This window comes from Squalius cephalus (genome assembly GCF_949319135.1).
Source record: "Squalius cephalus genome assembly, chromosome: 5".
Taxonomy (NCBI): domain Eukaryota; kingdom Metazoa; phylum Chordata; class Actinopteri; order Cypriniformes; family Leuciscidae; genus Squalius; species Squalius cephalus.
Window position 1 is genome coordinate 49,681,673 of NC_137126.1, and position 27,370 is coordinate 49,709,042.

Here is a 27,370-nt window from a genome sequence, read left to right on the forward strand (position 1 = left end):
GCGCTTGTTAAAGTTAAAACAATTTTAATGTGATTTCACTCCCGTGATTAGTTTATCTATCCGTCCATCCATCTATCAGTCCATCCATCCATCTATCTATCTATCTATCTATCTATCTATCTATCTATCTATCTATCTATCTATCTATCTATCTATCTGTCTATCTGTCTGTCCATCCATACATCCATACCTCTATCTATCTATCTATATCTATTTATCCATCCATCCATCTATCTGTCCATCCATCTGTCTGTCTTTCTGTCTATCTGTCTATCTATCTATCTATCTATCTAACTATATATATTTATCCATCCATCCATCCATCTGTCTGTCTGTCTATCTATCTTTCTGTCTATCTATCTATCTATCTATCTATCTATCTATCTATCTATCTATCAATCCATCTATCTATCTATCTATCTATCTATCTATCTATCTATCTATCTATCTATCCATCCATCCATCCATCCATCCATCCATCCATCCATCCATCTATCCATCCATCCATCCATCCATCCATCCATCCATCCATCCATCCATCCATCCATCCATCCATCCATCCATCCATCCATCCGTCCGTCCGTCCGTCCGTCTGTCTGTCTGTCTGTCTGTCTGTCTGTCTATCTATCTATCTATCAATCAATCAATCCATCCATCCATCCATCCATCCATCCATCCATCCATCCATCCATCCATCCATCATCTATCTATCTATCTATCTATCTATCTATCTATCTGTCTATTTATCCATCCATCTATCTATCTATCTATCTATCTATCTATCTATCTATCTGTCTGTCTGTCTGTCTGTCTGTCTATCTCTTATTCCCTGAAAAACACTTTGCTTTGTAAACATGCACAAACTTCAATCCACATACACCCAATAAATAAAGAAACCCATACAATTAACCAATTTAGTTTATAAAGTAAACAAGTAAAATGAACAAAATGTTCTCCAGACTGGTGCAATAACCCTTAGCCTCCTGAAGAAAATGAATCAAATGTGTCTTGGATCCATCATGTCTGAATGTGCAGGTGCTTCAGTGTAATGCACCGTGTGTCCTCCAGTCCTGCAGGGGTCGCTGTGTGAGGCGCTGCCGCCACCGTCGCGCTGAGACCGGTGTGCGAGTGTTAGCACGGCGCTAATGTGACAGAGGAACTTTCAACAAGCTGTCGCTCATTTCTCCTCTATTAAACCCATATTCCCTGCAGCAAAATTGGTGAGTACTAGCTTTAATTCTGCAGATAAGTGGACACCAAGGTTCAAAATACCAATATTACGAGAGAGGCTTGTGGGTGGTCGCTGATGTTGTCGTGTTTCTGACAGCTAGCGCTTTAGCATATAGCACACAGATAAAGATTATGGCTGTGTCCTAAACCCTGGTGAGTCACCTATCTAGACAACACCTTAAGGCATAATTGCAGTTGTTCGATCCCCTTAAATGCATCTGCGTGCTCTTGAGATGCTGTAAAGCTGCTGTGTGTGTAGGGAGCGAGGGAGCGAGGGTTTGAGGCACTGCCGGACTGAAGAGCTGTTGTTGTGTTTGCTCTTGATTCATTGTTTGTGTGTTCGCTCATTCGTCAGGTTTAGATGAATGAATCCACAGAATCCCAGATATGATCCTCCTCATGTCCATCCCAACATTTAAAAGCCAGTTATCTTTTATAAATGCCCACATTACACGCTGAAATATTCATGTTATAAATCTAAAACTAGCTTCTATTAAGCTCCGTTATTATATTGTTCTACTCACTATTGTAATGCACTGTTAAATGTATTATTTATTTATATTAATTTGATTTATCTTAATTTATTTTAATTCTGAATAAATTTATTTAATAGCCTATTAACTAACTAATATTTGTATTCATTCATTCATTTATTTTAATCTATTTAATTAATTAATAACTCATCTTTTAATCACATTTTTATTAACCTGTTTATTTTAATCTAATTTATTGACTTATTTCAACTCCCTTGTGTCCATTTTATAATTATATATAATATATATTATTTTATATTCTGCCTTACTCTTTTACATCATATACTAAACATTTCTTTTTCAAAGTTACTTGACTCTTGCCATACAAGATCTTCACCAAAAATATATGTGATGTTATTTCCATCAAGAGGATCATGAGTTTTTGGTACTATTGATGCACCGATATGAACATTTTGTCTGATACCGATAACCAATAATTCTTCATATTTGATAGCTGATATATAAGCTGAAATCTAAAGTCTTTATATCCTGATTATAAAAACAAAAGTCTCACCGTTCAAATCCATATCTCAAGCACACAATTATGATGATGTTCTCATTATAGCCGATATGACAGATTTGTGTTGCTGTATATGAACTGTGTTTCTTGTTTGAAATTATTCATATTTCAAGCAATTCAAACCCTCGTGTTGAACAGTGCGCATCTGAAGCGTCTCAGCTGGAGGAAATAATGCATTATTTATCGGCTTTATTATATCAGCCACATGTTCTTATCAGGCCAATAACGATGAAATCATAAATTAAGATATATGTGCCGATATATCGTGCATCCCTAATTTTTGAATGAATTTAAGCTCTGGACTCAGAGGAGCAGATTCATGTGTGAAAATGATTCTTCACACCAACTATTCTTTCACAATCTGAGCCTGATGAATCTTGACATTGTCATCCTGGAATATGGATGATGTTTCTTCTTACATGGTTGTTTAATAAATGAAAAGCCACACACTCCATCAGTTAGGATTAGGAGAACTGCTGCCACACATATAACATGCTAAACATAATAATCACTGCAATAATGATCCAATCAGAAACTCTTAAGCATTTGCCTATTTTAATCCAAACAGCAGATGTTTTTTGGCAGGGCAGTGTGTGTGTCTATATATATATATATAATGTATATGTATATAATGTATATATATATGTATATATGTATATATATATATATATATATATATATATATTTATATAAAAAACATTTTTCTTAAATATATGCATGCATATGTGCTTTGTTCTTAATTTTTAATAACAAAGAAAATAATGACAAAGATTTTTATTTTCGCCACTTTGGATTAAATGTCTGCCATTCTTTTGTATTTTGTTACCTAAGGCTTTGTTTTTAAAATAGGGACATTAGTTTGGCTGTAATGCTCAGCCACTTGCAAAATAGTAAAACCAACATGAAAAAGAATCGTGATTTTCCTGAAAAAATTCATGATATGATATTTTTTCCACACAAAAACCAGTCACATGGGTCAATTTTTTGAAAATTAGAAAATCTGAAAGCTGAGTAAATAAGCTTTCCATTGATGTGTGGTTTGTTAGGATAGGACAATATTTGGCTGAGATACAACTATTGTAAATCTGGAATCTGAGGATGCAAAAAAATCGAAACATTGAGAAAATCTCCTTTAAAGTTGTTCATTTATGTTGGCGATTGTGCTGCACTCACTCACACAAATACATGTTTGATATATTTACGGTAGGAAATTTACTAAATATCTTCATGGAACATGATCTTAACTGAATATCCTCATGATTTTTTAACGATAATTTTGACCCATACAATGCATTGTTGGATATTGCCACAAATATCCCAGTGCGACTCGTGACTGGTTCTGTGATCCAGGGTCACATATGTAATAACTCATCTCTGTTTTTCCCAGATTGAAGTGGTGAATCTGTGAGTGAAGCGACCAGACGTCAGGAGAATGTTTAACCCTCATCAGCACCAGCAGCAGCAGCAGCAACAGCAGCATCAGTTCCAGCAACATCTGCGTCAGCTCCAACAGCTGTTTCAGCATCAGACTCCTCCACCTCCTCCTCCACCGCCTCCACCTCCACAGCCTCCACCCGCGCATCACATCACACACCACCACCAGACGGCACGGTGCGCTTCATGAGTGCTCTACAAATGCTCTACGAGTCATTCTTTATGGAAGTATATTTGAAGTAATATTCAATTTGAAATGTAATATGCAAAATGGCAATGCATTTCTGTATTTAAATTTACATTTGTGCAACGTTTGGTTACATTTCAAATTGTATATTGCTACCCATATACTTCCATAGTTTTATCGACCATAGTCGATAATTTGATTTTATGTTGTTGTAACAGGTCCTGAATTTCGGCACGGGATTGCGGGTGTCACACATATTTTCCTGCAGGTTCCCGGGCTTATAATGCGGGAAATTCCCTCAAACGTTTATGCACTAGCGTGTTTATAATGTTATATTACATATAACTAATGGTAACACTTTACAATAAGGTTCATTAGTTAATGTATTAACTAACATGAACTGACCATGAGGAATACATTTGTTGCTGTAGTTAATAAAAGCACAGCTGTTCATGTTAGTGCATTAACTAATGTTAACTAGATTTTAATAATGCATTAGTATAATATGCTGTGTATGTGCAGTTCATTATTAGTTCATGTTAACTAATGAACCTTATTTTTTTATAATAATGCTTCTTTTACATTGAACTAAGAAATATGCCTGAGTTTATGTCTTGTGTTGTGGTTAAACAGGTCTATGGCTCCAGCTCCTCCGTCTGCTCGTATGGTGAACCTCTGCTCCGCCACTCAGACCATCATCGGACACAATCCCATGCTGCAAGGGGCTCTGCTCATGCAACAGATGCAGGGTAAACTGAGCCACATGCTTTACCATGTCATCCTGATATAGCAAGCACTATATTAAGACACATGTAGTCTCTTAAATCCCGGAGAGACCAGTGTGCCTCCTAAACTATGCGTTCATGGACGTACATACAGGGAAAACTGCATGCGTTCATGGATGTAAATACAGGGAAAACAATTGAGAATCAAACAGAAGCTGTGAGAAATGTGTGTAAATTCGCATACGAGAGCTTTCAAGTTCATAGTAGCTCATATGGAAGCTCACTGAGGCCATAAATGATCTGGTAACACTTTACAATATGTCGTGTTTGGTGACGTGCTGATTGGTTTCTCTCCTGTGTGAAGCAGGAAGCATGCGTGGCTTTGCGATGGGTGGGCAACAGTTCCCTCAGTTCTTCAGTCCCGGATCCAGAGCGTCTCTCCTCGGGCCCGTTCCAATGGGAGTCGCCATCAAAACTCCACACATGGGATTCCCGCGACATTTCAATCCACACGCGCGCTATTTCAGCAATGTAAGTGGGCTAGAGCTGCACCATCATGATTAAACTATTTTTTACATTTCATCAGAATTATTGTACTTTCACTTTAGCGCAAATCAAGAGAACATCAATTTGCATTGTTTATCTCATCTACTTTCCATTTAGTTTATCATATGAATTACCAATCTTTTCATTATGAATGGAACAACATTTGTGACCCTGGACCACAAAAGCAGTCACATGGGTCACAATTATGAAATTGAGATTTGTACATCACCTGAAAGCTGAATAAATAAGCTTTTCATTGATGTGTGGTTTGTTATGATAGGACAATATTTGGTTGAGATACAACTATTGTAAATCTGGAATCTGAGGATGCAAAAAAATCTAAACATTGAGAAAATCTCCTTTAAAGTTGTTCATTTATGTTGGCGATTGTGCTGCATTCACTCACACAAATACATGTTTGATATATTTACGGTAGGAAATTTACTAAATATCTTCATGGAACATGATCTTTACTTAATATCCTCATGATTTTTGGCATAAAAGAAAAATTTATAATTTTGACCCGTACAGTGTATTGTTGGATATTGCCTCAAATACACCCGTGCGACTCGAGACTGGTTTTGTGGTCCGGGAATATGGATTTGGAATAACAAGAAGCTACTTTTAAAGGGACAGTTCACCCAAAAATGAAAATTAAGTCATCGTTTACTCTGAATATTCTGTCATTATTCACAGTTTCTTTCTTCTGCTGAACACAAAAGATATTGAAGAATGTCACATTTACTTCCATAGTATTATTTTTTTTTTCCATACTATGGGAGTCAATGGGGCTCATCAACTGTTTTACTTAGAAAATATCTTCTTTTATGTTCAACGAAAGTAAGAAACTCACACAGGCTTGGAAAAACACGAGGGCGAGTAAATAATGATCTGTATTTATTTAAGAGAAAACCTCTGATTACAGGATTTAAACTCTTAAATCTGGCAACTTCACGCATGAAAGCTCGTAGAGGCTTGTTACCAATGCCAGATTACGCAGATGTCAAATAAAAAAATAAATAAAGCGCTTTTAGGATTAATAACCAGCACGTAAATATCGCAGATGATTATTAATCGAGATAATTAATTCATTGATTGAGAAAAGCACATCACAACTAAAATACAATTTTTCATGCAGTTGTATTAGTGATTAGGATTTGACCAACCCCTAAATATTAGACTTCATCACATAAATAGTTATTTAAGTATATTTTTCTGACATACATCAATTTTTTATTAATTACATATTTGTTAAAAATCGTGTTATATTTGGTAAATCTGTCCCTATCTGAACATCCACAGGAGTTTCAGGCTCGTCAGCCGGACAGGAAGAGGGAAATTGAGCAGAAACCAGCGGGAAGCAGCAACAGCCAATCAGAAGCCAGCAGCAGCAGTAGCAGAGGTATTTGGAGGACAAGTATATTGTTACCAGCTCTCTCTCTATTTGCTGTCAAAAATGTTGTGCATGAACGAAATGTATACAGAAATCATGCAATCATCACAAAAAAAAGGGGTAATATTTTTACAAATTCTACAAAACACGTGTTTTCTGAAAAATAATAATTAGCTGCATAGTCTCCCTTTTATACATTATACTGTTCAAAAAGTTTGGGCTCAGTAGGATTTTATTTATATAGTTTTATGCATCAAGGACGCATTAAATTGGCCAAAAGTAATGCTGTTCTTTTGAACCTTTTATTCATCAAAAAATTAAAATCTATTACGCTTTCACAAAAATATGAACTGTTTTCAACACTGATAATAATCATAAATGTTTCTTGAGCATCAAATCCTCATATTAGAGTGATTTCTGGAGGATCATGTGACACTGAAGACTGGAGTAATGATGCTGAACATTCAGCTTTGATCACAGGAATAAATTACACTTTACTATATATTCACATAGAAAACAGATGATTTACATTCTAATAATATTTACAAATTTTACTGTATTTTTGATCAAATAAATGCAGCTTTTTGTGACTTATTTTAGAAAAGAAATTAAAAATAAGTTTTAATTATTCCAAACTTTTGCGAAGACCAACACTGTCATACCAATGAAAAATATATATATTTTAACTAATAATTAGTCGAGAAGGAAGTCAAACTTTGATTGAATGATTGTGACTCTGAACAATAAACATTAAATAAAAAAATCCTTCCTAAAATTAGTGTTAGTAGAGTTTACTGAGCGGATCTTTTATTATTTATTGGGTGTTTTAGGGGTTTTTAGATTTATGTACATTGTTGGTTATTTGTGTGTATGCATGTTGAAACGCATGTTCCCCATGGGGTTATTAAAGTAATTAATCAATCAATCATAAACTGAGGCTGGCAGAATCTGAACATCAGATCATCATGTTCTCATCAGTGTCACATTCAGTTCTGGGTGTTTTCACTGTAAATCAACCAAACCCAGTTAACAAACACCAACAAGCCAGTGGAGCAAACGCCCAGAACATCTCATTAGTGTATCGTAACACAACACAACAGCACACCTGTTTTCAACACTGATAATAATCATAAATGTTTCTTGATCATCAAATCCTCATATTAGAGTGATTTCTGAAGGATCATGTGACACTGAAGACTGGAGTAATGATGCTGAAAATTCAGCTTTGATCACAGGAATAAATTACACTTTACTATATATTCACATAGAAAACAGCTGATTTACATTGGAATAATATTTCACATTTTTTACTGTATTCTTGATCAAATAACTGCATGCTTGATGAGCAGAAGAGACCGTTACAGAAACTTGATTTTTAAGAAAAGAAAAAAAAACTGCTTCTTTTTATCCAAATGAATAAAAAGTAGACAATACTGAGATATATTATATATCACCATTCAGCCAAAAAATACAGAGATTTTTTTTTTGTCCATATCGCCCAGCCCTAACGAAAAATATGTTGAGTTTTGAAGGCCATGTGATCAGTCATGTGATCCGTCTCTGATCTGTGCTTTGATGTGAACAGCAGATGAAGCTGCCGCCGCCGTGGCCGATCCGGGATGTCAAGAGTCTTCAGAACCGCACGATGAACCAGCGGCCAAAAAACACAAAACTGACGAGTCCGTGACTTCAAATCTGTGAGTTTGTTATAAAAAGTCACGAAATCACACTTTACTTTCCAAATACATTTCTTGTCTAATCGAGAATGATTCATCAGAGCACCTCAGTGAAAAAATGATGTCTTAATCTTAATCATCAAGAATGTAAGATCATACAGGTTGATTTGATCCTTTGTTTATATGTATTTTATGTATTTTTATGATGTGGTTTCTGTTTTGCTGCAGGTCAGAAGGGACAGATTTAGCTCAAAACACTGAATACAAGAGCCCAGATCCTGCAGGTAAGGGAGGATTTCTCCTGTAATCATCATCATAACTGTGTTGAGGGGTAGTCTGGGTATTTCCAACATGAATTGGCTGGACATCACTTTTGGCCCCTGCTGGATATAGAAATATTGGATAGAAATAATCACATATATATATATATATATATATATATATATATATATATATATATTAGGGCTGTCAAACGATTAATCGCATCCAAAATAAAAGTTTGTTTTTTACATAATACATGCCTGTGTACGGTGTATAATTATTTTCTATATATAAATACACACACATGCATGTATATATTTAAGAAATATTTGCATGTATATACTGTGTATATATATTTATATTATATATAATTTATATTATATATAAATATTTTATATATAAATAACACATTTTCTTAAATATATATATGCATGTGTGTGTATTTATATATAGAAAATAATTATACTCCGTACACAGGCATAAATTATGTAAACACAAACTTTTATTTTGGATGCGATTAATCGCGATTAATCGTTTGACAGCCCTAATATATATATATATAAGTAATAATATAACATAATATATATATATATATATATATATATATATATATATATATATATATATATATATATATATATAAAGCATTAAATGAATTAATTAATTTTAATCCAGACATCAATATTTGTGTTAGTATCAGTGAGATTGACCTTCATTCATAAAAAAGATGCCATTAGACAAGTATTTGAAATATACTGTATGCTTTTTCTACATTAATTAGGAGATTAACTGTGAAATTATTACACTATAAAAATATATAAACTAGATATAAACCTACAAAAATGTAAGTGTTTTTAATTGCGATTAATCACAAAAAAATTGATTTAATTGAGTTGATTTTTTTTTTTTTTATCGATTGATAGCACATGATTTTTAAATGATACCTAAATCTCCAGTAGGTGGTGACAAGTCTGTCATTGTGAGTCATTGAATCATTAATTCAAGCGATTTGTTAAAAATGGCCGACTCGTTCAGAAACGATGCAAGTCACTGTCTTTATGAATGAGCTATTGAATCATTCACTCAATCGATTCATTCAAAAATCCAGATTCATTCAGTAACTAGGCAGATGTGTGTAGTCATATCTAGAAAAGAAGCACTCATGTATATTAATCAACATATTTATCATCAATGGCCTGGTGTCAATTACGAAATAATTTCTTTCTAAATTTGTGAAAATGCCATTACAATGGGGTAAGGTTACAACTGAACCTATTCTCCAGTAAACAAAAAGTGTTATTTGAACAGAATGTCCTAACCAGGCGTGACCAGTGTTATTTTTGTATTATTGAGATTCTATCATAGTTTTATTAACACTCCTTTTGAACTGTGTAATAAACAACATTATGATTGTGGGGTTACGCAGCATTTTCTCTTGTCTCTGTGTCCATGTTGTGTTTCTGAGGTGGAAAAACTTTTCTAGACGGATGAACTTCTGATTGTGTGTTATCAGTGTGTGTGAAATCCTCCTCCTGTGAATGATATGAATGTGTGTGTGTGATGTGTTTCAGACTGCACACTGCAGGAGGGAGGCAGTGTCGACGGGCCGGTCGCCGCTGAAGCCGATGAACAGAGTCAAGTGGCCAAGGTTGGTACCGTCATCTCTGTGTGACCCGGGATGCTCTTCCCATAGAGATAATTATGGAGATGTGTGTCTATATGGACGAAATCAGCACTAGGGTTGGGTATCGTTTGAATTTTAACAATTCCGATTCTACTTATCGATTCCAAAAAGGTTTAAGTCTTATTGCAAAACATTTAATTGTAGCTGAATACCATAAACAAAAATCAACAGGCTAAAGAACACTAACACAAGGTACTTTTGCCTGTGGTTTAAAAATACCCTAGAAAAACAACTAGCCTAACTAATATAATTTCAAGCATTATTAGTTTAGACAAGTAAGCTCTCAGTAATAAAAAAATAATAAATAAATTTTTTCGATTCCCAACCCTAATTAGCGCTATACTAAAGGATTTTTAGTGGTTAGTTAGGGTTAGCATCACTATTACTGTTCCTAATAGTTAAAGTTACTAATTTTAAATATTATTTTTATTTTATTTTACCTTTATAAGGCCACTTTTTAATCTTAAATTAAATGCATGTACATTTAATCAAATTTAATTTGAATAATTAAGACACTGTAGGGCTGTTACCAATAAAATGGAATCAGTATCAACAAAATCCATCTTTGAACTGCGGAAGTGGCACAAAAGCTGCATCTGAAGTGGCGTTTCAATGCATTTATTGCTCAGAGGGACATGAATGCATTTATTCTGAGGTAACAGATGCATAAATAATGCAATGAGATTAATGCTTCAAATATAAACTTTTGACAAAAATATTGGAATATGAAATAATGGAAATTATTATATAATAATTGCTCAATTAAACCATTAAAATATGAGGAGAAAAAAAAAAAATATATATATATATATAAAATTGTTTTTTGTTTTTTTTTATGTTTAAAAAAATTAGGGAAGAACAAAACATTAAACTAACCTGAATTATTTGGCAAAAAAAAAAAGTTTACAGGAAAAATCATAAATTGACTACAACATAATCGGTTATTAATATTTCACTGGTTCTGCCGTTTTTGTATCTGTTCATAATTACTTTGTGATGAAAATTATGTTCCCACAATTTGGCATGTTTCATTGTGTTATCACAAATAAATGTGATAAAATGTCAAATAAAATGACACTAAAACCACCAGTGGTGGTGACAATAATCAGTGTCGTAATCAGTGAGTCATTGAATCATTCATTCAATCAATTCGTTCAAAAATGCAGATTCATTCAGAAACGATGCAAGTCACTCTTAATGAATGGGTTATTGAATTATTCACTCAATCGATTCGTTCAAAAATGCAGATTCATTCAGTGATGAAGCAGATGTGGGAAGCCTTATCTAGAAAAGAAGCACTCATATTTTCATCAGACAATGTAAAAATTAGGGATGCATGATATATCGGCCACCATATCAGTATTGGCCGATATGTGTTTATTTTTGATGTTATCGGTCAGATAAGAAAATCTGTCCGATATATTAAAGCCGATAAATAATGCATTATTTCCTTCAGCTGAGACACTTCAGATGCGCATGATAAAAGTATCATGAGAACATTATAATTGTGTGTTTGGGACATGGTTTTTAATGGTAAAAATGGTAGATTTATCGGCCAATATATCGGTTATCGGCTTTTAAATATAAAGAATTATCGGTATCGGCCAAAATGATCATATCAATGAGCATCCCTAATTATAACAATGTCTTTTTGTTTGATATTCCTCAGCAGGTCGAACATACAGAAGCTCCAGATAAAGGAGTGGAACAGCAGAACAGTGACGGTCCAGATGACGCCATCGTCTCCGATTCAGTGCCAGAGGTCGAGGAGGTCAAGGAGACTAGCGCTCACGAGGAGGTCAAGGAGACTAGCGCTCACGAGGAGGGAAATGACGAAGGGCCGGAGACCTCCAACAAGTTCTTCTGCTACATTTGCAACATCACTTGCCATAACCAGCAAGTATGTAGTATGAAGAAGCATTCATGATCATATCAAAAAATCTGCTCAGTCTACCTATAAGAACAACTTAAGAAAAGAGTTGAAATTATTTTCTCTAGTTTTGATGTCAAGTAAATTGCCTTAAAGAGGACCTATGATGCTTCTTTCCATGTTCATCTTTCTTTAGTGTGTAATGCTGCTGTTTGAGCATGAAAAAGCTTTGCAAAATTCATCATTTTGCTTCTCCAGTAAATGCATCTTGATTTATGAATGTTTAGATATTGTGCTGGAAAACAAGACAGAAGAACACAGAGTAAGAAAATAATTATTACTAGGGATTATTACTATCGTTATCAGCCGATATATGTTTATTTTTAATGTTATCGTTATCAGGCCGATAAGAAAATTTGTCTGATATATTAAAGCTGATAAATAATGTATTATTTCCTTCAGCTGAGACACTTCAGATGCGCACTGTTCAACATGATGGGTTTGAATTGCTTGAAATATGATTGAAATCACTTCAAAAAAGGAAAATACAGTTCAGTGCAACATGTGCAGCGCAAGTCTGTCATATTAGAACATCATTATAATTGTGTACTTGGGACATGGATTTTAATTATGAGACTTTTGTTTTTGTAATCAGGCTTGCAAAAATTATATAAAAGCTTGAATTTAGATTTATCAGCCAATATATCGGTTATCGGTATTGGCCAAAATTTTCATATCAGTGCATCCCTAATTATTACTATGCAGGGTGATGGTTCATAGTTAATTATAGAATAATAATAAACTTTATTTTATTTAGCGCCTTTAAAAGTTGCTTCTCAAAGCGCTTTAAAAAGACATACAGAAAAAAATATACTGAGATATTCATTAGTTGAAATCTTGTGTGTGCAGAATTTCCAGAGCCATATGAACGGACTGACGCACCAGCAGAAGATGATGGAGATCCAGCACATGAGTAACGCGTGTCTCGTCACGCTTCTGCCGCGAGTCCAGGAGTCCCTGCAAGGAGCGCGCAAAGACGGGTGAGAGTTTCATTTACGCTTAACTACAACATCATGTGGTGTCTGTAGGGCTGGGACAATACATCGATGCATCGCGATTCTCTCTCGAATCGATTCTGAGTTTAGTTTTTAACAGCAGATGAAGTGTGTGCTCTAGAAGCGGACGTAATCTGCTGGCTTCCAATGCCTTACACACACACCACTTGAACCTTCTATAAAATAATCAATCATAAAGTTCGAAAAGGTTGGAGCGAATTACAAGGGTGTTTGCAGTGGGCTGACTAGCCTAGATCTGCTGTTAAACACTAGCCTAGATCTGCTGTTAAACACTAGCCTAGAGCGCCATCTGCTGTTAAAAACTAAGATCAGAATCGATTTGCGATGCATTTGGAAATGGATCCACGAATGGCGATGCCTCGATATATTGCCCCAGCCCTAGGTATCTGTATCATAGAGAACAAATACGTCATTGATTTCCACACATGCTTCACATTGCCTGACCCGTTCCAGTGAGAAGAGACCCGGCCTGCAGAGATGGTGCTCCACCTGCCAGACTCACTTCACCAGCAACGTCATGGAGCATCGCAGGACCCGGGAGCACAAGGTGAGCTATTCCCACACAGACTTCATGCCTTCAATCAGCCGTTTGATTGCAAATTTAGCAGTTTTAGTTTTATTAATATTTTTATTTAAAAAAAAAAAATTATTTTAGTTTGTTCATTTTAGTTTCATTCGTTTTTTTTTATATATTTCTTTTTAGGCTTAATTCAGTTTTTATTTATTTCCAGTTAATAATTTTAGTGCTTCAACTTATTTCAGTTTATTGCCAATACAACATTTCTAATTTTTGTTTAGTTTAAGATTTATTCATTTATTTTTTCCTATTTTTAGTTTTCATTTTACTTTTAGTTTAGTAAAAAAAAAAATTGTCATTTCATTATGTATTTTTGTCATTTTATTAGATTTCTTTGAAAATATTTTTATTTAGGTTTAAGTGCTTCTACTTAAGCTTATTTCAGTTTATTGCCATGGCAACGTTTCTAATTTTCATTTAGTTTAAGTTTTTCATTTAATTTTTAGATTTTTAGTTTCATATACATTTTTAGTAATTTCATTGTGCCTTTTTTTTTCCGCTTCCTGTTTTAGTTTTGTCTTTTATTTATTTCCATGTAATCATTTTAGTGCTTCAACTTATTTCAGTTTATTGCCAAGGCAGCGTTTCTAATTTTCATTTTAGTTAAAATTTTTCAAATAAATTTTATATTTTGATTTATTACAGCTTCATTTCAATACACAGAAATGTTTTTAATTATTTTATTTTTTCTTAACAATAACAACCCTGCATGCAATCACTAAGATTGTCATTGCATATATGACTAGTAGTGAGCACTTCTGTTTGCATGCTTAAGAACTCCTGGTTTAACCGTGTGTGTGTGTGTGTGTGTGTGTGTGTGTGCAGCGCTGCAGTCACTCGCCCAGCACCAGCTGCACCGTCTGTAAGCTGCACTTCAGGACGGCCAGAGAGTTCGTGGAGCACATGCAGTCCAAGGAGCATAAGCAACGCGTCGAGCTGGTAATATGCAGAAATCCCACTAATGATGCTTGATTTTGTGTCGTGCAATATAATAATATTAACAACAATACCTTTTATTCATAGGCGCCTTCCAAGGCACTCAAGGACACCGTACAACATAAAAGTAAATCAGTAAAATACAAAGCTATTTTGACTGCATTTTGTAAGCAGGGAAGCAAGTTTGTGAACCTGAAAAAAAAATAAAATAATAATTCAAGGCCCTGGAAAGTTTTAGAAAATAAACACACACAGATACAGGTCCTTGAAAGTGCTTGAATTTATTTTGTGCAAGTTTTCTAGAAAAAATTCCATATTATTCCCTCTGATCCGCTAATGTGTTATTTCACCAACACTTCGAGGCCTATGCGCACTTGCTTGATTTACGTTAGTTACGCGCATTTACGTGTTACGTTCAGTGTTTCCCGCGTTATTTACTTTGTGTTGTACGTTGCCATGACATTCACACACGTAAAACTGCAACAATGTATCTTACAAGGTAGCAATGTAACCTTGCTCTCACTTGAAGTGTGTCCCCACATTAAAGGGATAGTTCACTTTGAAATTAAATTTTGGCATGTTTTAGCTTACCTCAAGGGCATCCAAGATGTAGGTGTCTTTTTTTCCGCAGTAGTTTCAATTTTGATATTTTTAGGTCAAACCGTTCTTGTCTGTCAGTCATTTAATGCAGGTCTATGGTCACTGTCTCAAAGAGCATACACAGAGTCCAAATTAAAACAATTCCCCATCGTCCAAATTAAACAATTCCCCATCGTAAGTACACATTGATGGCCTAAGACACGAAACGAGCGGTTTGTGTGAGAAAACGAACAGTATTTATATCGTTTTTACCTCTTATAACACAGTCGCGTCCAAATGATCTGAGGGCACGCGCGCATCCTATTGTGTGACGTGTGCGCAGACTGGTGCATAGATATATACACTAGATGTCGCCTTAAAGACATTCGTTCCAATGAACTGCCGTAGACAAGGCGAAATCTAGTGTATATATATCTATGCACCAGTCTGCGTACACGTCACACACAGCAGGATGCGCGCGCGCCCTCAGATCACTTGGACGTGCCTGTGTATAAGAGGTAAAAACGATATAAATACTGTTCGTTTTCTCACACAAACCGCTCGTTTCGTGTCTTAGGCCATCAATGTGTACTTACGATGGGGAATTGTTTAATTTGGACGATGGGGAATTGTTTTAATTTGGACTTTGTGCATGCTCTTTGAGACAGTGACCATAGACCTGCATTAAATGACTGACAGACAAGAACGGTTTGACCTAAAAATATCAAAATTGAAACTACTGCGGAAAAAAAGACACCTACATCTTGGATGCCCTTGAGGTAAGCTAAAACATGCCAAAATTTTATTTCAAAGTGAACTATCCCTTTAAGTCCTTGAATTTGAGGGTACTGGACCTGGAAAGTCCTGGGAACTGTGGGAACCCTGTATGAGACTAACTCTGTTGAACCTGTAACACAGAATGATGTTGTTTTGTTGTGTCGCTGCAGCTGTGGAAGGAGTCTGGGAAAGATGGCACGGATCATCTGAACTCTGCCATGTTACTGGGTGAAGAGGACGGCGACTGCAGTGACGACGAGAGGGAGGAAGAGGAAAACGGGAAGGTAAAACATTCTTCATGGATTCGGTTTCTAGAGCTTTTTCCTAGTCGACTGGTTCGTTTAAGCCATTAGTCGAGTAGTTGCAAGTTTATGATATTACTTAAAGAGGACCTATTATGCTTTTTCACACGGTCATTATTCTTTAGTGTTTAAAGGGGTGGTATAATGCCTTTTTCACCAGATGTAAAATAAGTGTCTGATGTCCCCAGAGTGTGTGTGTGAAGTTTTAGCTCTAAATACCCCACAGATATTTTTATATAGCATGTTAAAATTGTCCCTTTTTTAAGGGTGAGCAAAAACACACCGTTTTTGTGTCTGTTCCTTTAAATGCAAATGAGCTGCTGCTCCCGGTGCAGGGGGCGGAGCTACAACAGCGAGTTAGTCAAGTCTCCTTCATTTATACAGCGCTTTTACCAATATAGATCGTTTCAAAGCAGCTTTACAGTGATAACAGGAGATTACAGTAACAGAGATTGTAACAGAGACTCTAGAATAAAGTTATTGTCCAGCTAAAGTTAGTTTTGATTGATTGAAAATAACAGCTTTAATCGGCCGATACCGATTATTGGCCGATATATCGGTGCATCTCTACTTACTTATAACACATATAGGTTAATGTGAGAGCGAGTGACCATTGCTAACTAGGCTAACACTGATAAGCCATATTCGCCACTTCTTCTGGAGCAACCAACCGACTAATTAAAATTTGGTCGTTCAAGCCTCTTGTCATCACCTTACATTTAGTCTAATAAATGTTGTGTGTGTCTTCCAGGAGGGTCTGTCTGCGCAGATGGAGGTCACACTAGAAGATCTGACTGAAGACGAGGAGTTTGACTCTGACACAGTGTATGGTGGGTAATAGTTAGCCAGCGGGAGACAAATACGATGACGACATCTTTAATATGTGGCGTTATATGTAACGTTTTGTCTCCCAGGGTCGAGTTTCGTGGTGCCTGTCGCTGGGTTTCTCTGTCGACTCTGCGATCAGTTCTATCACTTCGAGTCTTCGGCTCGACACACACACTGCAAGACGCTCACACACTTCGAGAATCTGAAGGTGCGTTTCAACTTTAACCTTTCAAATCTGATTGTGATGGAGCATGTCAAAACACAACAGCTGTTTTCTTTTTATGCTAAATTAATATATATTTATTAAATACTGCAGTTTATCAATTTGTTGTTCGTTCAGAAACATAAATGTACTTCTTATTTGGATTTATTAATATTTCTTATAAATGTGTCAGTTTAATGCTTTGGTCAGATCGTCATTGTTTTAAACACTTCTTGCATAAATTATATAATCTGATTCTTTTTGTTAGTAGCTTATAATGTAGATTTACATTCTTGTTCAGACTTTAATATAAAGTCAGTAGGAGTTTAGTTTTTTCATAAAAAAATGTTTTACATCCAGTCAGTTTCCCACTGATAAAATATCCCATTATTTCCCGTTATTTTAGTAGCATTTATATACGATAATATTGTATTTATTAATGTTTTGAATTCGCTTTTTTAATATATTTTTATTTTTATAGTTTATCGTTTTAGTTTACATTTTACAAATTTTGTTACTTGCTTTTGTCATTTTTATTAGTTTTTTTTTATATTTTATATTAATATTTTTTTATTCCATTTTTACTTTTAATCATTTTAGTACTATTTAATTTAGCTGCGAAGGCTATATTAGATGAAAAACTTATAAAAAATATTATATATATATATACACACACAATACTTTTTAAGTTTAAGTTTTTTATCTAATTTTTACACTTTTATTTATTTGATCTAATATGCTTTTTCAAATATGCTTTTGTCTCTCTCAATTGTGCAATTTTTCAAAAATGCCACAATTACAGAAAAGTATTTTTTATGTAGTTAAAATACTTAATAACATTGTCTTGAAGTTCTGTTTCACTCAAAAATCCTCCATATTTTGAAAGAAAAATTATTTGTGAATAGAATAATTTCATGCTGACTTTAACTGCACACCACTCATGTACAGCTGCTTCCCCATAATTTATTAATTATTAATACATTATTATCATTAATAATTATTATGTAATTGGTAACACTTTTCAATAAGGTTCATGAGTTAACATTAATTAATCAGAATTGTTGGTGGTCATGTTCCATTTATACATCATGCTGTTCGTTTGTGGTTGTGCAGCGTTATAAAGTCTTAAGGAAACACGAAGACTCCGGTTCAACCTCAGGAGAACCGACACACCACATCAGTCCCGATGAAAGCTTCACCTCATCCACGCCTCAGATCCCCAAACCAGCCCTGGAGATCCCAGAGTCTCTTCCCAGCATCAGCACGAACACCAGCATCCGTCAGGAACACCAGCCTGAGGACGAGGATCTCTTCGTTAGCGTTCCTGAGGGAAACGAGGATCTCGTTAGCGTTCCTGAGGGAAACGAGGATCTCGTTAGCGTTCCCGAGGGAAACGAGGATCTCGTTAGCATTCCCGAGGGAAACGAGGATCTCGTTAGCGTTCCCGAGGGAAACGAGGATCTGTTCGTTAGCGTTCCCGAGGGAAAGAGCGTTCGGGGCCGAGGAAGGACTCCTGCGAAGAGACGAGGAAGAGGAGGAGGAAGACGACGCTGAGACCCAGAACGTTGTTATCAGGCTCAGAGGACCCGAGTGAAACCACCCCGCCGATAGACCGTGTGTGTGTGTGTGTGTGTGTGTGTGTGTGTCTCCTGCAGTTCTGACGGGTTTGTGCCACGATTACACGCCTCTAACCCCCTGTTTGTACAGTAGATGTTTTCATTGAGCACAAGATCCTCAGAACTCCAGCACTGAACGACTCCATTCGGCTGAAGGGTGAATCTTACAACCGTGAACATGTCCAGGTCATACATCAACACAAAACAAGTGTGTGAGCGAGCGAGAGAGAGCGAGAGTGAGCGAGAGAGAGCGAGAGAGAGCGAGAGAGAGCGAGAGAGAGCGAGAGAGAGCGAGAGAGAGCGAGAGAGAGCGAGAGTGAGCGAGTGAGAGTGAGTGTGAGAGAGAGCGAGCGTGAGCGAGAGCGAGTGTGAGAGAGAGTGAGCGGGTGTGAGAGAGAGTGAGCGGGTGTGAGAGAGTGAGCGGGTGTGAGAGAGAGTGAGCGAGTGTGAGAGAGTGAGCGAGTGTGAGAGAGTGAGCGGGTGTGAGAGAGAGTGAGCGAGAGAGAGAGTGAGTGAGAGAGAGAGATTGAGTGAGAGAGAGAGATTGAGTGAGAGAGAGATTGAGTGAGAGAGAGAGAGAGAGAGTGAGTGAGTGAGTGAGTGAGCGTGTGTGAGAGAGTGTGTGAGAGAGTGTGTGAGAGTGTGTGAGAGTGTGTGAGAGTGTGTGAGAGTGTGTGAGAGTGTGTGAGAGTGTGTGAGAGTGTGTGAGAGTGTGTGAGAGTGTGTGAGAGTGTGTGAGAGTGTGTGAGAGTGTGTGAGAGTGTGTGAGAGTGTGTGAGAGAGTGAGCGAGAGTGAGTGAGCGTGAGCGAGAGTGAGCGTGTGTGAGAGAGTGTGAGCGTGTGTGAGAGAGTGTGAGCGTGTGTGAGAGTGTGAGCGTGTGTGAGAGAGTGAGAGTGAGAGTGAGAGAGTGAGTGAGTGAGTGAGAGAGTGTGTGAGTGAGAGTGAGTGAGTGAGTGAGAGTGTGAGCGTGTGTGTGAGTGAGTGAGAGAGTGAGTGAGTGAGTGAGTGAGTGAGTGAGTGAGTGAGTGAGTGAGTGAGTGAGTGAGTGAGTGAGTGAGAGAGTGAGAGTGAGTGAGTGAGAGTGAGTGAGTGAGTGAGAGTGTGAGCGTGTGTGTGAGTGAGTGAGTGAGTGAGTGAGTGAGTGAGTGAGTGAGTGAGTGAGTGAGTGAGTGAGTGAGTGAGTGAGTGAGAGAGTGAGAGTGAGTGAGTGAGTGAGTGAGTGAGTGAGTGAGTGAGTGAGAGAGTGTGTGAGTGAGTGAGTGAGTGAGTGAGTGAGTGAGTGAGTGAGTGAGTGAGTGAGAGTGAGTGAGTGAGTGAGTGAGTGAGTGAGTGAGTGAGAGTGAGTGAGTGAGTGAGAGTGAGTGAGTGAGTGAGTGAGTGAGTGAGTGAGTGAGTGAGTGAGTGAGTGAGTGAGTGAGTGAGTGAGTGAGTGAGTGAGTGAGTGAGTGAGTGAGAGTGAGTGAGTGAGTGAGAGAGTGTGTGAGTGAGAGTGAGTGAGTGAGAGTGAGTGAGTGAGTGAGAGTGTGAGCGTGTGTGTGAGTGAGTGAGAGAGTGAGAGAGTGAGTGAGAGAGTGAGAGAGTGAGTGAGTGAGTGAGTGAGTGAGTGAGTGAGTGTGTGAGTGAGAGTGAGTGTGTGAGTGAGAGTGAGTGTGTGAGTGAGAGTGTGAGCGTGTGAGTGAGTGAGCGAGTGAGTGAGTGAGTGAGAGTGAGTGAGTGAGTGAGAGAGTGTGTGAGTGAGTGAGAGTGAGTGAGTGAGAGTGAGTGAGTGAGTGAGAGTGTGAGCGTGTGTGTGAGTGAGTGAGTGAGTGAGTGAGTGAGAGAGTGAGTGAGTGAGTGAGTGAGTGAGTGAGTGAGTGAGTGAGTGAGTGAGTGAGTGAGTGAGTGAGTGAGTGAGTGAGTGAGTGAGTGAGTGAGTGAGTGAGTGAGTGAGTGTGTGAGTGAGAGTGAGTGAGTGAGTGAGTGAGAGTGAGTGAGTGAGTGAGAGAGTGTGTGAGTGAGAGTGAGTGAGTGAGTGAGAGTGTGAGCGTGTGTGTGAGTGAGTGAGAGAGTGAGTGAGAGAGTGAGAGAGTGAGAGAGTGAGTGAGTGAGTGAGTGAGTGAGTGAGTGAGTGAGTGAGTGAGTGAGTGAGTGAGTGAGTGAGAGTGAGTGAGTGAGTGAGAGAGTGTGTGAGTGAGAGTGTGTGTGAGTGAGAGTGAGTGAGTGAGTGAGAGAGTGAGAGAGTGAGAGAGTGAGAGAGTGAGAGAGTGAGTGAGTGAGTGAGAGAGTGAGAGAGTGAGAGAGTGAGAGAGTGAGTGAGTGAGCGAGTGAGTGAGTGAGTGAGAGTGAGTGAGTGAGTGAGAGTGAGTGAGTGAGTGAGAGAGTGTGTGAGTGAGAGTGAGTGAGTGAGTGAGAGTGTGAGCGTGTGTGTGAGTGAGTGAGTGAGTGAGAGAGTGAGTGAGAGAGTGAGAGAGTGAGAGAGTGAGAGAGTGAGTGAGTGAGTGAGTGAGTGAGTGAGTGAGTGAGTGAGTGAGTGAGTGAGTGAGTGAGTGTGTGAGTGAGAGTGAGTGTGTGAGTGAGAGTGAGTGAGTGAGTGAGAGTGTGAGCGTGTGAGTGAGTGAGTGAGTGAGTGAGTGAGTGAGTGAGTGAGTGAGTGAGTGAGTGAGTGAAAGAGTGTATGTGAGATTTAATTATAATCTAGTTTTCATGATAATTGCACCCTCACCCAATACTCAATTACTTTCATGTAAAATGTCATTCTCAACCTCATTTCCATAATGCAGAAATATCATCATTGCAGAAGTTGTTGTAGTGAATTAAATGTGCTGATTTTAATATTAAAGCAGTAATAACGGTGTCCAGACAGAAAGAGTTTGCATTAATTGCAGTAAAAGTAACTTTAGAGGGAAACGTGAATCATGTTAATGGTTCCTCATGTTCTTCACACACACACACACACACACACACACAGAGTTTTGGTGTGGATCATGAGCTGAACATGTTCCTCCTGAGATTCACTCCGGCTGATGAATGTAGCGGCACTGAAACCTGTTCAATGATCCTCAGAGAAGGGAGACCAACATTATTTTGTGTTCTTTTCATATTTATCAAAGTCATTTAATCAGAGGAACACACTCGTCTTCGAGCCGTTAAATCTGGTGAATTATGGCAAACGCTGAAGCTTCACAAACATCTGTACATTGAGTTCTGCCTTTACACGCAGACGCCAGAATGGATCCGTTTTAAAAAGGCTGCGTTGTGATTGGCTCGCGCTCATGTGACTCTGCCAGTGGTGTGTACCTCCATTACTTGACTTGTTTTTACACGTGTCGTTAAATTACAGTGCAGAAATCCTCAAGAAACTGACTATAGAAGACTTATGATGTGGAGGATCTGTTCTCAAGACTGTGGCGCGCTCAAACGCTTATATCTGCGCCGACTTCACCTGTTATTAGCAGCTCTAGATCTAGTGTTCTGGGCAATCTCACACACACTGCAGAAACATCATGCATTTCTTATTTAGTGTTTGTGGCTTGTTTCCAGTCCAAATATCTAATCATTCTTAAATCAAGATGCATTTACTAGAGGAGTGAAATGACATACAATATTAAGTCTTGTTTTCTGGGGGAAAAAATCAAATTAAGTGAGTTTTTGTTTTCCGCCAATGGGCTCCGAAAAATAATGTTAATTCAAATAGAAACAAGATTATCCCATATTTTTTTTATTTTTTTTAAGCAACAACTCTTAATTTTGATCTATTTCCCCAGAAAATAAGAGATAATACTCATCTAGTAAATGCATCTTGATTTAAAGGATTTTTAAGAATGGAAACAAGACAAAAATACTAAGAAAAGCATTTTTTGCAGTGAAGAACAAAATAAATATTTCTCTCAATAATAATAATAATAAAGCGTGTTCTTGAGCCCTTTAGGATTTTTCTATTGTGACATTATTTTCATGACAATTATGCACATTTTCCTCCTTAAACAAATAAATTAGCATAAAACTGTGATATTACAGTAATGAGAACCACTATTGAAACATCTCAATTCATGCATTTATATTTTTTGCGTCACGATTAAAAAATGTGCATGATTCGCATGAAAGTCACAATGCAAAAAGAACATCCTTCGTCTTTCTGTAAAACTTCCATTTCCTTTTTATTCTTCCTTTTATTTAGGAGTGAAATGTGCGCTGGACATGTAGTGTTGATCTTCATCCACTGTGTGTGTCTCCCTGATAGAGAGTTTTATGAGGATTGTTGATTATAATGACCTCGCTGGAAACACTGGAAGTGTCAGCGTGAGATCTGTGCTGATGCAGAAGTCTTAAATGACTACAACTAAACACTGTGTATGCATCTGTTCACATTCATCTTCAGGCCCCAAAATCACACTCAAATCTGCTTTTTTATTTGCATTGTCGCATTACTTCCATGACAATTCAACATTTTCACCCAAAATTCTGAAAAACAGCCAAACATTTTATATTTTCATTACTGAAATGCAGTATTTTTTTTTTTGTACCCATGCAAAATATCATTTATTTATTTCCACTGGTTTTGGGACGAAATGTGACCAGATCCATTAAATGCATGCGATCAGAAATCATGTGTTTCACCATTTCCACACTGAATTGTGTGAGGCTGATGATTGGAGGTCATCGCAGGAGTAATGCTGAGAGCTGAAGGGTTTTACTGTATGTTCGGAAATCATGACTGAAAAACCAGCCAGAAAACCACTTGATCTGTTCAATCATCTTCATCTTCAGGCCAGAAAATTGTCAGTAAATATTGTTTCCAGCTTATAAACCGCATGTTTCAGATGAAATGACTGACAGCACGTGTGACCCTGGAAACCAGTCACATGACACACGGGTGTATTTGTGGCAACATCCAACAATGCACTGTACGGGTCAAAATTATCCATTTTTCTTTTATGCCAAAAATCATGAGGATATTCAGTAAAGATCATGTTCCATGAAGATATTTAGTAAATTTCCTACCGTAAATATATAAAACATGTATTTGTGTGAGTGAATGCAGCACAATCGCCAACATAAATGAACAACTTTAAAGGAGATTTTCTCAATGTTTCGATTTTTTTGCATCCTCAGATTCCAGATTTACAATAGTTGTGTCTCAGCCAAATATTGTCCTATCATAACAACAATCAATGGAAAGATTATTTATTCAGCGTATAATCTCAATTTCAAAACATTGGCCCATGTGACTGGTTTTGTGGTGCAGGGTCACATATGTGCCCAGAGTTTTCCTATCATGGAATAATAATAATAATGTCACGTGTTTCGAAAGCCAGCGGGACGATACAAGGCAAGCTAAACACAACATGTGTGTTTCGTATTCTGACAAACTGAACACAACTAAAGTGTTTAATAGCAGCTGGACATTCATGTTTTCTCCGATGTTTGTTTTCTGTATGTGTCTCATTTTAATTTCTATTAAAATATTTGATGATTACAAGAGCGACTGGGTTATGTATGCACTACTGTAAGATTGTTCTCACTACAGAATAAACATTAAGGGTAATTTAATCTCACAATTTTGACTTCGCAATTCCGAGTTTATAACTCGCAATTATGATTTTTTTCAGAACTGTGAGATATAAACTCGCAATTGTGAGAAAGTCAGACTTTCAAAACCTCTGAAAAGCCAAGCTAATGTTGATTCTTGTTTTATTACGAGCAGAAATATTGTAACTTTATCTATTCCATGGCTGAAACAAGCTTCCATATACATTTATTTACATCCTTGATAAATATTTATTAAAATACTTTTCTCATATTCACACTGCACATCATACGAAAGCAATACGAGGCTGTGCGTTACAGTGATTTTACCACGCTCGTTTTAATGCACATTTCACTACGGAATAAAAAATAAAAAGGTAATAGCAACTTTTTAATCACATAATAATGACTTTTTTTTATGACTTTCAGAATTGTGAGATACGCACTTGAAACTGTGAGGAGAAGTCAAAATTACAACATTTCAGATCTCCAAAAATCCAAGCTAATGTTGATTCTTGTTTTATTACGAGCAGAAATATTGTAATTTTTTTTATCTTTTCTGTGACTGAAACAAGCTTCCATATAAATTTATTTACATCCTTGATAAATATTTATTAAAATACTTTTCTCATATTCACATTGCACATCATATGAAAGCAATAATCCACTCGAGGCTGTGCGTTACAGTGATTTTACCACGCTCGTTTGGATACGCATTTCACTACGGAATAAAAAATAAAAAGGTAATAGCGACTTTTTAATCACATAATAATGACTTTTTTTATGACTTTCAGAATTGTGAGACGCACTTTAAACTATGAGGAGAAAAAGTCAAAATTACAACATTTCAGATCTCCAAAAATCCAAGCTAATGTTGATTCTTGTTTTATTATGAGCAGAAATATTGTAATTTTTTTTTTTATCTTTTCCGTGGCTGAAACAAGCTTCCATATAAACTTGTTTACATCCTTAATAAATATTTATTAAAAACTTTTCTCATATTCACAGATGCACATCATATGAAAGCAATAATCCACTCGAGGCTGTGCGTTACAGTGATTTTACCACGCTCGTTTGGATACGCATAATCACTGTCTCGTGTGCTTTAATGCTTTCAAATCAGTGCAGCTCCACAACAGAACAACAACATAAAGACTTTTACACACATATATATATATATGCTACTCTACTGGTCCACTGAGAAGACGACGCAGGTATTTTACATCATCAGTGCATTAATGATCATGAGAGTCTGAGAAGGACGTCTAGTCTTGGGTCTGCGTGTCTCTGGACGCCGGATCCTCTTCCTCTGGAGGATGAGGATGAGTGTGCTCTTCATCGCTCAGCTGCTGTCTGAACTCGCGGCGGGCTTGTCTGTTGGACTCCAGGAGCTCGTGCAGTTTCCCGTTCAGAGAGTCGTTCTTCTCCTCGATGTCGTCGAGACACGAGCTGATCTGGTCCAGCATGGAGTCGATCGCTGCGTATTCTGAGCCAGAGAAACATTCAAATACATGAGTGTGTGTGTGTGTGTGTGTGCTGACTTTAGTGAATAGTTTTTATACTATTATATTACAGTGTTTTACGAGACAATTAAAAACATTTCTCAACCTAAATTCTCATTATATATATTTTTATGTGTGTGTGTGTGTGTGCACATTTATTAATGCTTATGTGTATCTTATATTTATGTGTGTGTGTGTGTGTGTATATGCTTATTTATGCTTGTATGTATAGTGTGTGTGTGTGTGTGTGTGTGTGAATGTATATACGTGTATATATGTGTGTGTGTTTGAGAATCAATGAGAGTGTGTGTGAATGAGTGTGTGACTATTTGCATATTTATGCTTGTATGTATAGTGTGTGTGAATGTATACGTGTATGTGTGTGTGTGTGTGTGTGTGTGTGTGTGTGTGTGTGTGTGTGTGAGAGAGAGAGAGAGAGTGAGTGTGTATGCATATTTATTTATGCTTTTATGTATGTATATTTGTGTGTGTGTGTGTGTGTGTTTGGGAATCAGTGAGTGTGTGAGTGAGTGTGACTGTATGCATATTTATGCTTGTATGTATAGTGTGTATGTATATACGTGTATGTATGTATATATATATGTGTGTGTGTGTGTATGTGAGAGAGAGAGAGAGTATATTTATTTATGCTTTTCTGTATGTATATTTATGTGTGTGTGTGTGTGTGTGTGTGTGTGTGTGTGTGTGTGTGTGTGTGTGTGTGTGTGTGTTTGAGAATCAGTGAGTATGTGCGAGTGAGTGTGTGACTATATGCATATTTATGCTTGTATGTATAATGTGTGTGTGTATGTATATACGTATATATGTGTGTGTGTGTGTGTGTGTGTGTGTGTGTATATGTATGTATGTGTGTGTGTGTGTGTGCATATTTATTTATGCTTTTATGCATGTATATTTGTGTGCATGTGTACACCCACACGCACACACACACACATATATCCAATGACTAGTAAAAAATAAAAATGTAATAAAGTATTTTAAAAAACAGTAGTTTAATTGTTCCAAGTAACTAATAAAATCATCAAAGGTAAAACATCCGACCAATTCAGTTTAATTAATATTACAGAATGAGAAGATTTCACTAATACCTTCTTCACTGAATTCATCTTCATCCTCGATTATTCCATCATCCGCTGAGATATGCGGATCTCCGTTCGGTCCGGACATATTTACAACACAAGAGTCGTTATAACGATACAATTTAAAATATTAATTACAATGCAACTCGCAAATAAAAAATCATATATATTGTCTATATAAACATTTTATGTATATATTTAAAATATATAAAAGTACACTAAATATAAGGCTGGACGTGAAGAGTGATTATAGAAGATGAAGAGCTCAGTGTCAGCTGACTGTCATGTGACGAGCGGTCTAATAATGCGC

The 27,370-nt window shown here is 36.8% G+C and overlaps 2 protein-coding genes across 2 annotated transcripts; one reads left to right on the top strand and one right to left on the bottom strand.

The window, feature by feature from the left end:
- The first annotated feature begins 1,076 nt into the window (after window positions 1-1,076).
- ciz1a (cdkn1a interacting zinc finger protein 1a) lies at window positions 1,077-23,279 on the top strand. Its single transcript, XM_079871916.1, has 18 exons — window positions 1,077-1,220; window positions 3,671-3,894; window positions 4,538-4,653; window positions 4,994-5,160; window positions 6,478-6,577; window positions 8,154-8,265; window positions 8,473-8,528; window positions 10,077-10,153; window positions 11,859-12,089; window positions 12,969-13,099; window positions 13,589-13,682; window positions 14,538-14,651; window positions 16,175-16,288; window positions 17,058-17,136; window positions 17,221-17,342; window positions 18,450-19,594; window positions 19,632-19,926; window positions 21,524-23,279. The coding sequence occupies exons 2-16, from the start codon at window positions 3,716-3,718 to the stop codon at window positions 18,888-18,890; spliced, it is 2,133 nt and encodes a 710-aa protein (XP_079728042.1). The 5' UTR covers window positions 1,077-1,220; window positions 3,671-3,715; the 3' UTR covers window positions 18,891-19,594; window positions 19,632-19,926; window positions 21,524-23,279.
- bbln (bublin coiled coil protein) lies at window positions 20,586-27,351 on the bottom strand. The gene is made up of 2 exons (XM_079871937.1): window positions 27,070-27,351; window positions 20,586-25,944 (listed from the first exon to the last, which is right to left on the bottom strand). Exons 1-2 carry the CDS (start codon window positions 27,146-27,148, stop codon window positions 25,724-25,726), a joined length of 300 nt encoding a protein of 99 aa, XP_079728063.1. The 5' UTR covers window positions 27,149-27,351; the 3' UTR covers window positions 20,586-25,723.
- Window positions 27,352-27,370: the final 19 nt, after the last annotated feature.